At 34.7% G+C, this 16,405-nt stretch overlaps 1 protein-coding gene across 2 annotated transcripts in view; it reads left to right on the top strand.

Annotated features, from left to right (window-relative positions):
• The window catches only part of STAM (signal transducing adaptor molecule), a 37,695-nt gene extending 22,829 nt beyond the window's left edge, over window positions 1-14,866 (top strand). The window contains exons 9-15 of one of the 2 annotated variants that reach the window (XM_086742205.1): window positions 1,267-1,355; window positions 3,063-3,150; window positions 5,808-5,862; window positions 6,217-6,370; window positions 8,333-8,508; window positions 9,747-9,864; window positions 14,045-14,866. In XM_086742205.1, coding sequence (XP_086598331.1) covers window positions 1,267-1,355; window positions 3,063-3,150; window positions 5,808-5,862; window positions 6,217-6,370; window positions 8,333-8,508; window positions 9,747-9,864; window positions 14,045-14,053 — 689 coding nt within the window. In that variant the 3' untranslated portion in view covers window positions 14,054-14,866. Of the gene's footprint in view, window positions 1-1,266; window positions 1,356-3,062; window positions 3,151-5,807; window positions 5,863-6,216; window positions 6,371-8,332; window positions 8,509-9,746; window positions 11,589-14,044 lie in introns of those variants that run through there. The other variant, XM_086742204.1, reaches the window with a different exon arrangement.
• Window positions 14,867-16,405: the final 1,539 nt, after the last annotated feature.

The following is a 16,405-nucleotide window of genomic DNA, read 5'->3' as shown; positions in this document are numbered from 1 at the left end:
TTGTTTTATGTGAAGCCTTGCCATGTGAAGCCTTGCCATGGCCCAAGGGATATTTCTGTAGTGATTTACTTTACTTTCCCTGTTTCCTTTCCCTTACGATAAAGTTCACTTACAAGTTAATGATACTTACAAGTAAAACTGAGGAGCCCTTGCTGTGCTCTCAGAAACAACAGTCATATTTTTGTGTCAGGCCAAGGTTCCTCAAGCTGGCATCTGCTGAAAAATATGATACTGTCTACTGCTGGCTTTGTTGGTAGCTTCCTTGAGACTCATTTAACAACTCAATTGACACTTGGATATATGTAAGCAGCAGCGGGTTTTTTTCCTAAATTACCTTTTTGCCTGGTTGCAATGGTACATCTCTGATCAAGGAAAAACTGAAGGCCACTGGCCAGATAGGAGTTGGAGACAGATTACCACTGTTCAAACAATTCAAGAAACCTACATGCGGTAGGTGTGTTTGTATGCATAATGGAAGAAATTTTTTTTCTGCATACTGGTTATCTTGTTTTATCTGTTTATATCAATCTAACCTACTCTAAATATTGAACAAAAATATTAAGTATTAGACAAGGTTTTAAGATGTTAGAACTGATTTCTGATGGGTTTGCAAGATTAATCTCCTGTGATCTCAACATGAGTGTGCCAAAGGTGTGAGCAGTTCAGCTGAATTACATGCTGTAGGAGTGATATGTTCTTGTTAAAACTAATAAGAGTAGTATGATAAAGAGTAGTATTCGGCAACTTTTTTTTGTTGTGGCCTCCACTGCAGAGGAGTGAGATACTTTTGCAGTTACTGTTTGATGAGAAGGAATAGCAAAACCTGAGAACTTTTGATTCTAGACTTTGCTCTGGAGAAAAGAAGGCTGTAGTTCGTCATAGATGATTTTACCAGTTTTCTGTTAAACCTGACTCGTTAGCCCTATCTCTTCCAATCACTCTCTCTTAGTCTGTTTTCCTGATGACTTATTAATAAGTATGTTATGTGCAGGAAGATTACGATAAAGACATTTACTTGCTAAAACATGTTCCTATTGACCTTTTGTGAACTTCTGTCTTTTTTTTAATGCAATTTACAGATTTGTTTAAGAAAATTGTTAAATTCTGTGGAGATAGTTTTGGCCATAAAATGTCAACAGAAATAAATTTTCACAGTAAATATTTCAAATCTAAAGAACTTAGGCAACATGCTAGCTGTATAACATTTATGTTATTGTTTTGTGTATTTTTATTTTCTAAAATAAAATCTGCCTGTTTATCTTACAGTGAAAGCTGAGAAGAAAACAGTGCAGTTCAGTGATGAAGTTCAAATAGAGACAATAGAACCTGAGCCTGAACCAGTTTATATTGATGAAGTAAGTGTGATACAAGTACTGATTTTTAACTGCTGGTACATTTAAATATGTGATTTAACCCTTTCATCCTGTCCCTCAAAACCAATTTGAAATATCAGAACATAATCAAAAGAGAATGAGAAGGGAAAGTGCATTTAATTTAAAAAAAAATAAAATCTGCAGTGTTCTAATTTGTTCATGTGTCTTGAAGTTCTTAGGAATTTCTGGAATTGAATTTGGAAACTGCATTCCATTTAGGGCCCTACTCTGGGATTGTACAGCTGTTCACCTCCAAACTAGAAGCCTGGTGTGGAGTGACACATTTGCTTTCAAGTTTTGCTTTAAGAACTTCAGGATACCTCAGAGATACCCATCTTGAATGCTGTCTTTAGATTTATTTCCAGTATAAATACCACTGTTTTCTCCTAGTCTGAAAGATCTCTTTCCTTCTCTGAAAATTGTGAGCTTTTTGCTGTTCTGTAAGCAATGCTTAGTAAGATCTGCAAAATCTCACCACAGTGATTCTGCAAGATTCCCAGGAAGTCTAAGCCCAGGATGTTTTTCACCTGCCTTTCTTTTTTTTTTTTTTTCTCCCTCTCCCAAGGGGCTTAGAATTGTTCTCTTCAGAATTTTTCCCTTTCTCGTGACCTTCCATTTCTTTCTCAACTAGGATTCTGTCATTGGTTTTTGACATGAAAAATCAGTTACTGCCTTCCTAAAGTCCTGTTGAACTCCTGCCTCAACTACTCTTCCCCTCAAGAGATACTAGTTTGTAATCTTCTGAAATAGCTTATCTCAAGCCTGCCTTGAGATGCCTTCCAGCTTTGGTCTTCTGTGATTCCATGTTCTTTTATGTTTTAGTGTCTTATTTTGTTTTTTAAATTACCATGATATAATTTTTTAAGGGAGTAATTAATTTGGCTTCTTCCTGCCTTCCTTGGGGTTAAGCAGGAAAAAACATGGTTTTAGTTTCCACTTTGATACCACTTACGTAACTCTATTAAAGGCTATTTATTTGATAGCTCTCGGCTAAAAAGTGATTTTTTTTAAACCATTTACATGTAATGTTTGGCCAAGGAATATATTTTACTCCAAGACGTACTTTTCAAAGAGTTCACGCCTATTAATTTTCTACCCTTTGGTGTTTTTATAAATAGGTTGCACTTAAGCTCATTAATCAAGGATTACTTATTCTGAAGTCAACCATGCAAGCCCTCCAGACATCATCTTTAAAAAACCCTTTCATATATATTAGAAATGACATTGATGCCTATCAGCACATGAGCATACGCTTGGAAAATGCCGGGTAGTTTTCCAGTGAATTTAGTTTTAAGTACCCATTTCTTTTTAAAAGTACTCCTCTCAATGTATTCTGTCAAAACATTTCCACTAATCCCACTAGGTGGTAGTATTGCATATGTAGTAACTAGAATGGAAAAATAGAAACTGCTCAGAAAATACTATTTGGAAGGATTTTTAGGAATAAAGGGGTATTCTGCACATTCCACTTGTTACTACTAATAATTTTTATCATTTGGCTTTCCTTTGTTCAAGCATCTTCCTTCCTGTAAAGTAGCAGATATGATTTGTATTTTCTTAAAATTAGTCTAGATGATTTCCAAGTCCCAAAAGATCCAAATGGCTGTTGTAAACAGCTGCTTTAATTTACTATCCTGAAAGTGTTAATTCTCCCCCCCAGCTGTGCCCTAATTACACAATTTGTTCTAGGATAAAATGGACCAGCTCTTGCAGATGTTACAAAGTGCAGATCCATCTGATGACCAGCCAGACCTCCCAGAATTGCTTCATCTTGAGGGTAAGAAAATCTCATAGTTTTTCTGTTGTTGTTTTCCTCTCTAGTCATGATCTATATCAAAACAAATTGAAACTAAGCTGAAAGTACTTCAGCACACCACAAGCATGCTTGAGAAAAGTTCCTGAGCCATAATTATCTTCTCCCTTTCTGTTGCCCACATCTAAGAGACTAAAGTGCAAAATTCTAACTGAAAAGAAGCCCACTCTCTCTAGGAAACTATATTTCATATTCTTTTACTTTTCAAGATCCAGGAATACTTAATTCAATCTTATTAATCCTTTTTTTTTTTTTTTTTTTCCTCCCTGTCATATTGTAGCACAGCATGAGTTGCAAAAGGAGGGTAAGAAAGATTCCATGAGAGGAAGCAGAAATACTACTGAGGCTTAGAATAGACCTGTGGGTGTCCCACGTGCTTTTCACTTGCATGCATGTTTCTATAGGACTTTAATATTAACGAATACCTTATAGAGAGCTACAAATTAGACTAGTCCTTTAGACTCAAATTATTCCAACTACCTCATCTATGAGACATTATAGACCATTCTACCTGTGTTGATAGATGCACCAAAATTTTTGGAAGGGAACCTTGGAAAAGGAAGTAAAGAAACTTAGCCATTATGAGACAGAACGCTACCTTACATTGAGAGTTCCGATCGGACTAGACTTTGTTAAGAAAATGACAGATTCCACATCTATGTAGAAGTAAATCAGGAAGAAGGTGCATAAGCTTGTGACCTTTTGGATATCTCCCATCTTTCCACACTCATCTGGTTCATCATACCTGTAAATGAATCCTGTTTTAGGAACTGCACATCAGTGACGTGCTTGTATGTATTATAGTTCCAATAAAGCTAAAGATGGGTAAAAAGAAACATGAGTGGTTTTATTCTTACATGTACCAAATGTAGCTATAGAGGCTGTTGTCTAAGAAGGAGGTTGCCTATATCTGGTCCAGGACAGAGGCAAAAAAGTTAAAGATATGCTTGTCAACCAACCTTCAGATACGGCTTACATTAGGATCTCCTTTCAAAATGCATTGTAAGATCTGAATTTTATATTAAACCATGCGACTGCTCCTAGAATCTGAAAGCTGTAGTGTATTCAGATGATTGCTCCCCAGCTACCTACAAGAGCAGCTGCTAAACATATGTCTGCGTATAGATTTACGATGTCATATTCAAGATTGTACTTAATCTACACTCAAGTAGTCTTAGGTAGCTACTATTTTTGGCATAGATTCTGGGAATTTTGTTATAGATGTGTGTTGGATCTTGGATTCCTACCAGTGGTGGCACGTGCTGATCAACATTTGACAAAAAAACACTTCATTTTTTTTTTCTGCTGTCCAGATGTCCAGTCACAAATGTCTTTAAATTGGAGAGCTCATCCCAAGACTTTGAGGAGCCTAGGGTTTGTGGTTGGCAGCAGTGCAGTCACCATGTTAGCATACAGATGTCTAAGCAATCCTTGTCATGCCTTTTACCACACTTTGCGTTACACATAAAAATAGGCAGAACTTACACTAGGTTTTACATCTTTTCCCAGCATTTCTGCCAACGTATTACTCGTCTCAGGTTCAAAGAAGCAGATGGGTGTCTTTCATGCAACTTCTTTCATCTGGAGTTGCCTTCAAGGAACACATCGGTGATGTCCTTTCACCCATCGTGGCCCAGAGGCTTTCAGGACCTTCTGCATCTCTAATTTTAGAAAACTGGGAGTTGAGACAGTGTTCCAGGGCTGCTTATAATGCATTTAGGTCATCTTTGATGCCTCAATCTTTTTTTTTTTTTTCTCATCTCTTAGTTTGAATGTTGAGTGGCTCTTGGGATTAAACACATCTGTTGATCAGTGAATAGTTCATTGCTTGGATAAGTGCGCACATTTTGCATTCTGGAGTAGGGATAGATGGTAGTATCTCCCTTTCAGCTTCCTTGTCTGTTTATTTTACATTTGACAAACTCTGTCTTTCTGCTAGTTAACTGTGGTTTGGTTGGCAGTTACGTGAACCCAATGTCCTTGTGCTGAAAGTTGGTGGGGAGTGCTTTTTTTGTTTATTTTAATGCTTTTCCATTCTACTTCTAGTAAGTTTTTGTGTTTGTTCTTGCATGTGTTAGTGGTTTGAAGAAGCCCACTTCCCCCAATTAGGATTCTAGTGAGACAGCTATTTGCTATTAGTGTCTTCAACATGCAGATAATTTGAATCATTGCAACCTGTTTTCCTCTTCATTGTTTTCACAGAAAGTCTTTTTCTAGTAATGTTAGTTGAACACATGATCTAGGTTGCAGTGGCAAATTTTCTTCCTTGAAGAAGAGATCACCTTTCAGATTTACCTGAATGCTTTTATGCAAAGTAGTTTCAGCTTCATATTCCCTGGATGTTAAATGTGTTTTGCTTCACTGTATTTTTATTTTCTTTTTAAAATTTACTTTTTAAACTGTACCACTAGTGAAAACTTCAGATAGATTTCATTCTTACATTGTTCATGACACTGCCTGTCTTACTATGACTTTTTTGGCATACAGATTATAGTAATAATTAAAAAAAAATTTGGACTAGCACCTACACATTTCTATCTGATAATTTTTTAAGCTGCTTTTTGACTTGCAGTGTGGAAATCTTTATTAAACTGATATATTTTAATGTCTTTCTATTCTAGCAATGTGCCACCAGATGGGACCTCTCATAGATGAAAAGCTGGAAGATATAGATAGGTAAAAAAAGTCATGTGTTTTGACTCAAATTAAAATCTATTCTTAGAATACCAGTGTTGTTACTTCGTGATATCTTAATCATTTCTGTGAATACTGGCAAAGAAAACAGGTGTATTTATTAGTAGCTTCTCATCTGGGAGGAGGTCTGAAGGGTATTTTCCCCGGTCATCCAGTATTTTATAGTATTGTACTGTTTGACATTCGGATACTTGCTAGACATCACTTGAGAGGCAGTAAGAATATGTTGCTTATCACACCTCATGAAAGTTTTGTCTTGGATTGTTGTGTCTGTATTGTCTGTTCTGTACCGAAGTTATCTAAATTGTAGAATAAGCTGTAAAATATATTTTATAGGAAACATTCTGAACTTTCTGAGCTCAATGTTAAAGCAATGGAGGCTCTTTCTTTGTATAACAAATTGATGAATGAAGACCCAATGTATTCCATGTACGCAAAACTACAAAACCAACAGTATTACATGCAGTCATCTGGTGTTTCTGGCTCTCAGGTATGTATGTGACCTTTAATAGCCGTTGGTGTTACCAAGTACATATGGAGCTATGGTTGATTTCTTAGAAGTTGTTCGTGATAAGCAGTTTTTCACATGAGCTAACTTTTTTGCAAAACTTGCTCAAATTTTTTTTTTACAGTATACTTCTCTACATTACTAAAATAAATGTACTCTGATAGATAAAGTGTGGTGGAGCATATTGATTGCAAGTAAGAATTTTTTTCCTGTTTCTGCCTGTCTGTTCTCACTCCCCTTGCCCCCTGAGATGGAAACCTCTTTTTATGATCTTTGTTACCTTAATGGTAGGTTAAAATCATCTTGCTTCCTCAGAGATAATCTTAAATGAAAGAGTTCTAACACTTTTATTTCTTTTCTGTTCAGTTATTTTTGATCAAGTAAGAAGTCCGTCCTGTGCTTTGAGTTGCACATAAAATTAAAAATTAAAGCTGCCACGGCTTTGCATAGTGGGTCAAAGAAAGAAAAGAATCAAAGCAGTACAGTTGCTGTTTAAAATTAGATCCTCCCCACCCTGAAATCAATCTCTTATTTTAGTTTCCTTTTTTTTTTTTTTTTTTTTTTTTTTTGAAATATCAGAAGAGAGTATTTAGCATTTAAATTACTAAAGTTAAAAATTGTAATTCTGTCATGGCAGCATTTCCACGTAATTGACTGTTATCTCTGAGTAGGTCTTTTAGCTTATCCATAAACTATGGTATTTTTTAAAGATCTTTTAAACATTTAAATATTTAATTCCATAGTCTCATGGACATTTGCTGTATTCTTGTCCTGTTTCTAGGAATATGTAACATTTCAAACTTTTTTTGATAACTTACTTTTTGAGTGACTAAAAAAAATTCCAAGCCAATTTACTAATACCTACACAGTATTATATAAGCATTGAAGCAAGATTTGGTTCTTTTAGCTTCCTACAAATACATACTTTCTTTGTATCTTAAAGAAGAGGATGTATGTTTTTGCAGTGTCATTAAGAGGAACATTGTCTTCTGTTCATATGTAATAAGCAATCATGTCGTGACCCTATCAAATAATTTTAATGTTTTCTAAATGGGCATGTTTCTGTGGACTCTCAAAGGGAAAAAACTGGGATTGATGAGCCAGTATAAAGTTCTGAAAAGTTAGGAGGTCTTGTACCTTTGCTGCCGTCTAAAATTCTTTTGCAATGTTGATAAGACTTCTACAAATATCTCATCTGAGATTCATGGATCTTAAGATAGAAGGGCTGTATAACATAAACTTATGTGAACTCGGTTGTGCATGAGACCTCATAATTTCTTCTAGTAATTTGTGTTAAGCCAAGTAATTCATGATTGAACAAAAGCATAGGGTTTAGAAATTTAGTCTTGATTTATAATACAGTTGATGCATCTACTAGCAAGCTTTTCCTCTAGTTATTTGTAAAATACTCCCTTCTTTTCAGTTGAAATTTTCTTAAGACTTTTTTTTTTCCTTCTGCTCAAACAACTTTACAATGGCAGTCTCAGGAGTTAACATGAAATGATAGGTTAAGTAACGACACAAAAACAATACATTATTGGCTTTCCATTTTGACGATTCTACTAAGTGAAAGTAGTCTTGGCATCAAAGTGTTCTGCTTTGGACTGCTATTTGTTACATGATTTAAATCCTTCTGTATTTTCATTCAAAAGAAGAAGCTCTTAATTAGTATGAGTGATAGTAATTAAAATAAAATTTGGAATGCAAGTTTTCCATTAAACTATTTGACCTTTTTGGTACTGGAGCCCGAAGTTAGAAATGTAAATAGTGTCCTTTGAAAATCTGGTAATTTTTTCATACTACAGCAATTGATAGAAGACAATCAATTGCTTTCTATTAAAACATCTATAATAAAAGGTTTGAGAGGCTGTCTTTAAATTCTAAAGTCAGATATTATGTACCAAATTTTCTTGTATTTTAATATTCCTTTATTTAACTTCTTAGGTTTATCCGGGGCAACCTCAAGGTAATGCGTATTTGGTGGCAGGGACTGCACAGATGGGCCACATTCAAGGCTATAATCTTCCTCCCGAACAACTCTCTTCTCTCAGCCAAGGCACAGTTACTCCATCTGCCAGCTCAGTACTGCCTGGTCAGCCTGCTCAGACATCTTACACAAAGTAATTTTAAATATTTTCCTATTCAAGTTTAAATCAATTTAAGCGTAAAGGACTACAGATAATATTAAAAGGAGATTTTTTTTTCTTACAGAAGTATATTTTTAAACACAACTGAAAGATACTTCAGTGCAATTATTTCCAGTGTGCTTTTTATTGGTGTTGTGTATTTGGTAAAAATTCCTGATAAACATCAAACTCTTCTGTTGTTTTCATAGTTTTCTCTAGGTTTTAATTATATATAGCAAATATATACATTTTTGGTATATGTATATATTACTTTTTATATAAAAGAAAAATTAGAGAAAATTATATAGACATGACTTTTGGGTTTTGGTTTTTTTTACATAACTTTTAATATACATTTAATGATGAAGATTTTCTGCTGCTCTGTCTGGCTTTGTGTAATTTCTGAGAAAGTGTATGTCGCATTGATTTTTCAAATATCTTAGTCTGGAAGCATGGGGAGAAATCTGCTCATTTTGGAAAAGAAGTGAATGGGCTATGAATACTTACTAAAGCTTATATGGCTTCCCTGTATAAAGGAGCTACAAGTGGCTTTCTATTTTGGCTAGAAGCCCGAAGATGCTTAGCTTTGGCTGAACTACCTATGTTGTGAAAAAGTTTTTAATTGACCTTAGGACAATATTATAGGTTTTATTTGTTTGTTTGTTTTTTTTTTTTTTACTCTCTATGTAAAGTAATTTTATTTTATAAAGTTGGGAGAGACATCTGTCTTGAGTTATTGAAGTATTTGTTAGACTCCGTCCCTCGAAGTTACTTATTTGGAGTGGTAAGACATACATTGATAAGTGAGTTTCCTCGTAATTCACCTGACTTGTTTTGCTATTTAAAACTGTTGGTTTGGTTTATTAATGTTTTGGTTTGGTTTGGGTTTGTTTTTTTTTTTTTGGTTTGGTTTTTTTTTTGTTTTTTTTTTTGTTTTTTTTTTTTAGCAGAATGGAAGATAGATGGGATTCCATGTTGCACATTAAAATAAAACAAAGTATAGATTCACAACCTAGTTTTTAAATCCGTGGGAGGTGTGTTAGGTGTATTTAAATATGAGGAGTCTGTTTGAGTTTTAATTTGAATATTTATTTGCTATACTTTTGAATATCCAAGGTGTCCAGAGTTAGGAGATTTTTGTGTGTATATATAGAATAGCTGAAGAAGCAATAAAGTGTTGCTGTTCTGTTGGTAAATTGTTTGTTAATTCAACTTTTTTTTTTTTTTTTCAGTGCAATGGTTGGCTCTGTTGCTGGAAATACTTACTCTAACCAGGCTTCGGTGTATAGTCCACCACCTGCTACTGTTGATGTTGCTGCTTATCAGAATGCTGGAACTAATATGTCCCAGGTGCCAAACTATAACTTAGCATCTACACCTCTGCCACAGACAGCAGGCAGTCAACAAGCACCTCCACAACAACCACAGCCTCCACCACCTCAACAACAACAGCATAGTTACTCACAGAAGGCTCTGCTATAGGATCCAGGACTTCTGATTCCTGATCTTCTTTAACCTCTGCTAAAGGCAGTTGGCAATTCTATGAGTTTCTTTCTTTAATCTATTAAACTTTGTTTATTCTCAGCTTAATAAGAATCTATCTTGGTGAACAAGTTCAATTTGCACTGACTTTTTAGGATTTTATTTTTAATTTTGCAGAGGAACGGATATATTTAGGACATTTAATTCCTTTTAAAATGCCTAAAAATTGGTACAAGATTATTTATGTCTGATAAAATTGGCTAGTCTGTGAAAACTCAACACTTGCAAACTTGTGGCTTATATGTTATGTACATATAGTGTGTGATTACAGTAGTGGCCATTTCGTATAGCTATGGTGATCATGTGAATATATTTAACACAATGTTTAAAAATAATTTGCTGTACTATTTTATTTTAATCATGAACTGACAACCATGTTTCATAGTTTTGTCTGGTTTTATGACAGATGTGATGTCTTTTTCCAATGCAGGAAAAGCAGTAATTCTGCATATCATGGTTACACTTAGCAGCTAGGGTCTATATATGAATTTACAAACTTACCTGAGTCTAGGTTTCATTACTTCTTGAATTGAACACAAGTGTATCATGACTATTAGATCGCTTATCTACCAAAGTAAACTAGTTAACTAGTAAATGAATTGGGGGGATAACAGCAAATTATGATTCTGCTTCAGATACTAATTAATAACTTAAAACTACTATTCAGAGGCTGCTAAACATATCATGGGACCATGCAACAGTTCAAGAGCTTGCATTTTATCATGAGAAGCATGTAATTTATTTTTTCCAAGTTGCTTTTTTACAATAAGAACCAGAACTGTATTCTATGTATGTTGGTAGAGATTACACCAAAGACAGAGGAATTAAGTTGGAGGAGAAACAATGGAGTTTTAAACTGGAACACACAACATGAATAACACTACTTTATTCAAGTCTCCTTAATTAGAACATGGAGAATTATGGACATTTAAATCACTTTGCTGAACAAACCTTCAGGGCTTTATTTTATCTCTTGTGGCCTTGCTTAGCAATTTGTTCTGTTTACTGTCCTTACACAAACACTTCTGCCTTAAACATCTGTTTCAATTTCCAGTTGTTCCGTTTCAGTTTATTAGCCCTTCTATATTATGAATAGTTTATAAGCCATCTTATTTCCATTCACTTTTAGGTTACCTTGAATTCTCTTCTGCAGCAACACATATTAGTCCTTTTTAAACCCTTGCACTTCTCGGTAACTTAGCCAGGTGGCTCTTCAAGGCACAATATTTTCTTTCTACAGCTGAAGTGCTGCAAAGGAAACATGGTAATGGAAGGCAGGATTTTAGATACACTCAATTAGAGTTTATTGTACAAAGACTGTTGTTAATTTGCATTCGTATTTAATCTGTTAATGCACCTGGTTTCCTCTTATCTTTCCCAGCGACTCTAATTCAAATTAGAGCAATACTAGATGGCTTCAACATCAGATCTGTGTTTTCAGTCTTGTTAGTGTGTATGTCAGAAATTGTTTGCTGTTGTGTACTATATTTCAGTGTGATGCTTCTAGAATTAAATGTTGCAATCGTACATTATACTATAAGCTGACCTCAGTTATCCCATTGGTTCCCGCATCTGTTCATAGTTACCCAACATGCCTTTGTTTCACTGTTTTAACAGACAATGGCATTTTTCCTGTTAATGCTTTCAGATTACTTCTGTGCATAAGTTCTAATCAGAGTGGTTACAGAACAAGCCCATAGCTGATGTGTTCCAGTTGGGGATGTTCTAGCCAGCTGGCTGTTTTGATACTAGTATTTTCATGTTTTTTTTTTTTTTTTTTCTCCCCTCCAGAATTCCTAAGCACCCTCACAAAATGTCATTACTTCAGTACTTGATGTCATCACAAAAGAGTGTGGAATTTGAAAGGAAGGTGATTTTCTTTAGAAAAGGCATGTAGTATGATTTTTGATAGTGTTCTCTGTATGCTTTAGGTACCTTATTCCAAAATCAGAGAAAGAATGTGTATAGAAGTGTACAATTTCTACAAAAAAGTGAAAATAACTTTTACTACATAGTTTTTAGGCCCTGATTCAAGGAGAAGCTTGGAGCATCAAAATAGCCCAGCTGACATTGACTATCTGTATTCTTAGGTTTTCACATGTTGTGTTATATGTTCTCTAATAAGGGCCTATGGAACCTCTGTACAGAAATGACTTGGCAAAAATACTTTAAAATTTTTGAAGTCTTCTTTCCTTAACACGCAGAAATGCTTGTTCCTTGTTTCTCCTTTGAACACTGAAAACTTATGTATATCTTAAGTTTTTCTGCCTTTCAACTTAATGATTTTGGGCATTTGTCCACCTTTAAGAAAATTAAAATCAGCTTTCGTTTTGGTTCATCGTGACAGAAAAACACTTTCTAAAATGCAATGCCACCATAAATTCAGTTTAATGAAAGTTTTGAAAAAAAAGATGGACACTTTTTAAATTTTCTTTCATGCCCTTATTAGAGTCACTGCTCTTAAAGTATCTCCTGTAACAAGTTGTGAATTTTAGTTGACTTAAAATCAGCTTTCATTGTTCACAATTGGTGCAGGAGGTCACTAGATTTTTAGTTTCAGAGTTGTAGCATTTCTATTGCAGCCTACATTTTCCATTTCAGATGCAATTTTCAGTTTAAATTTAATTTGGAGCTGTATTACTTCATGTTGATTTTTCTCATTTATCAGAAAAGATTGTTTTCTCTTCTCACTTGGTTTTGTCCCAAATGCTAGATACTCTAAAGTGGTTCCTCCTCCTACCTTGCTAGATGCTGTCATTGCACTGATTCCTTCATGCACCCTCTTGTATCCTCTCTAACTGATAATTTAGCAATTATATTTCAGTTCACCTCCTCTGTGCTGGTTTAGTGTCATGAACTTGGAGATGTCATTGCTGGGGCTTCTCTGCTGTGATTTATTCTAAGATTCCTCATTTATGCATCGTTTTGACCAAGTTCATGTATGTTCTGTCTTACTATGGTATTGAACACTGAAATATCAGTGAGAGGGGGAAAGTACATGCACAGCTACTGTATGGAAAAGCTTTTTAGCAAATAAATTAAGCGCCAGAAAGCTATTTGAAAGTGAAGAATCCTTGGAAATTATATTCATGTTCCAATGGAAGACCTAATTTTTGAATGTATTTGTCAATGAAAGGCTAAAATATTTTCATAGTATTTTGTATAACCCTTTGTTATTTAACTCTTTCATTAAGGAATATAAAAATACTAATTAACTTCAGAAAGAGTATTTTAGTGGCTTGGTTATCGTGAACTGGAGCAAACTCTGGAAAGTGCCTTCTGTGCATTTCACTTCTATAAACAAAGCTTGTTTACCCATGTGTATCATCTCAATTTATGTGGGCAAAACAAAGATGTCAAGATTTACTGTAAAGCATTCCAGGAAAAATACTGAGGCAGCTTATTAAAATTTGCTACACTGATGTCATGGCAGTATGTTCCAGACTGCAGTTGCAGGAACAGTGGCAACACATTTACCACCTCTGTTTAGTAACTGGTACTCATGTAGATTTGTATTTAATGCCATGGGCCAAAGTAGATATAGACAGCAGTAAAACAACAGTAAAAAGGAACAAAATATAAGAATTACTGCATGCTTCTCAGTTGGTGTGGAGCAGCATATCACCTTCATGGTACAGTTACTATTCATTAATTTTGAGAGGGGAGAACTGAAACTAATTTGAGTAACTGTAACTTCAGAGAATTCTGCCAGACTGCAAATGCTTAGATGTAACAAAGGAGATAAATTTGCTTTTAATAGCATGTACATATTTTGCTGATCAAATCTAGGCTGCTATTATAGTTCTCTCATTTCATCTAGATGGCAGGAACATCAGATTTACACTGGAGAACTGCTTATTACCTCATTCTCCAATTTTTGTAGTATTTTCTCTAATATCACCTTATTTTTCACTCATATTTCAAAGATACTTGTGCAGTCTTTACATAAAATGATCTTACCTTATTCCTTGTCTGCTGGGTTTCACAGATGGAATGAAAAAGAACGTCTCTAATTACAGCAGCTACAATGGAACTTTGAAGTACCCAACTGCAGCTTTCTCTGGAGAAGATGCATGTATCTGTTTGGAAGAACAAGGAAGCATAATTTTTCCAGTTAAAAATTAGGATGAGGGGTTTGGTTTTTTTTTAAAGAAAAAAAAAAGTGAAGTAAAAGTTACAAAAACCTCCATTGCTAACAGCAGGCAGAATCATTTTTTACTCTGTTATTCAATCTTGGTAAAGCTGACCAACTCCACACTACAGATACTCTATTTTCAGCTGCAATGAAGAATACTAACCTTTATGTGTTTATCATCCAGCACCGTAGTAAAACGTGGGAAAGCCTTGACACTTGAACATTTTGCTTCAGTATGTAAAAAACACTAGGGACGTTTCTGAAGCCTCATTTCATAAATTAGGGTGTTTGTGTTCAAAAACATTCCATTTGCTACTATGTAAAATTGCAAATCTAAAGTTCATTTTTCACGCTGCTACCTTGGCAAAAAGGTGGTAGGAGGTTTTGTTCTTCTGTCCTGCATGTGCTTCTGGAAATCCAAATAATTTTTGTCTTTGTCATGAAAAAGAAAAGAAGCCTGCTGCAGTCTGCTTTGGTTTTAATAAAGTGTACACGGTAGCAAAGTGCATTTTTGGTTTTGTTTGTTTTGATGCTCCCTTTGATGTTGGCATATGTATATATTTAGATATACTGCACTGTTGTATAAGAACTGTTTTAGTAAATAACACTATTTGTAAAAACTGTTAATTGTTTTTGGTATGAATGCAAAATATTAAAGTTGGAGTATTTAGTTCATTATGTTGCAAAGTCAATTTATATATTTCATGGAAGAATAATCAGAAACAGACTTCCTTTTCTGGAAGAATGTGGAGAGGCCGTAGACAAGGTCTATTAGAAGTACTTAGCCCAAATTTTCTGATTTCAGGCAGGGTGGAGGTGGGTTTTCTTGTACTGGGGGGGGGGGGGGGGGGCAGGGAGGGTGTAGTTTTTTGTATGATGCTTACTCATAGATTGTATTATTTTTACTTTTTAAGGTTTTCTTCTGTCATTAACTTCCTTCAGCTAAAATTCAAGTAATACATCTTATTTTGAGTATGTTGCTTGTCCTCTTTTTTTTTTTTTTTTTAAGAAATACAGCATGAATATTTTAAAGGAGTGGTAAAGCACAAATGAAAATAAGTGTATCTGTACAGTCTAATGTATATCTTTGGTTACAGATCAATAAGTAAATACTACTAGCAGCTTGACAGTCAATTTACAGTTATTTGATACTTCAATTTCTGATGACAATAACACAAAGTACTGTTAAGACTTGGTTGGTTGATCTATGTGAAATGAGTTGAAGACCAGGCTAAAGCCTGGTTCATGAATCTATGTTGCTGCTTAAAATACTGTCACAGTTGAAACTCGATAGTCTAGACAGATATATGCTGTGTTCTTAAAACAATATTAAACTTCATGGGTTTGAGTGTAAGTATCTGAGATGGCTATGGGACTTTGGGAGCAGTGGGCAGAAGGTCATCAGTTTTGCCTGTTCTTAGGGTCTCTTCCTAAAAATGTCAGCTAAACACCTTAGGATAAGTGATTATGTGGACTGTGGGTCAATTCAGTATGATGATTTCTGTGTTTCAGGAAAGAATATAGATTCAGTTGAGAGAATTAAAAGTCCTACATGTTGTGTAGAAATGAAACATGGAATGTCTGATTTGGAACAGGGAGAGGGAATTGATACTACATTTGCTTTACTGCCCCTCTCTTTTGGGAAGAAAGCATGTTTCTCTTGAGATGATGAAAATAACAGTTTGAGAGTTTGTTCTGTAGTATTTAAGGCTTATTGTAAAATCTGATACCGTCAATCTGGGCAACAGGTAAAAATAAGCCTCCATCTTATGTGTGTTTAAAGGGATCAAAACAACTATTTTCACTTAAACTTTTGATGAACTGAGTCATATGTAATCTCTCTTCCTAGCAATCACTTCGTATTACATTACAAAACTGGGGACCTTTATGCATTGCCTTACTACTGTAGCTATTTTTCAAAATGTTATGCTACTCTACTGCAGGATAAAAAACTTATCTCTCACAATATTTGTAAATTTAAATTATCTGAATTATTTTAAGTCAAGGCTGTTTTGGTTGATACTGATTGTGATCTGTGTTTTAAGCGAGAAATAAGAAATCAGCCATTGTGAGAGAACTTGTGGAGAAACTTCCACTGGTTAAGGCTGATGTGCACTTTTAAAAATTCATGTCAATGTTGAGAGTATCGATGGGCAACATGCAATAATGCAGAAAATCATACAGGGGAAGAAAAGGCAAATATGTATTTCCAGT

Source organism: Chlamydotis macqueenii, chromosome 2, assembly GCF_036417535.1.
Source record: "Chlamydotis macqueenii isolate bChlMac1 chromosome 2, bChlMac1.mat, whole genome shotgun sequence".
Taxonomy (NCBI): Eukaryota; Metazoa; Chordata; class Aves; order Otidiformes; family Otididae; genus Chlamydotis; species Chlamydotis macqueenii.
This window is presented reverse-complemented; position numbering and strand designations above follow the sequence as displayed.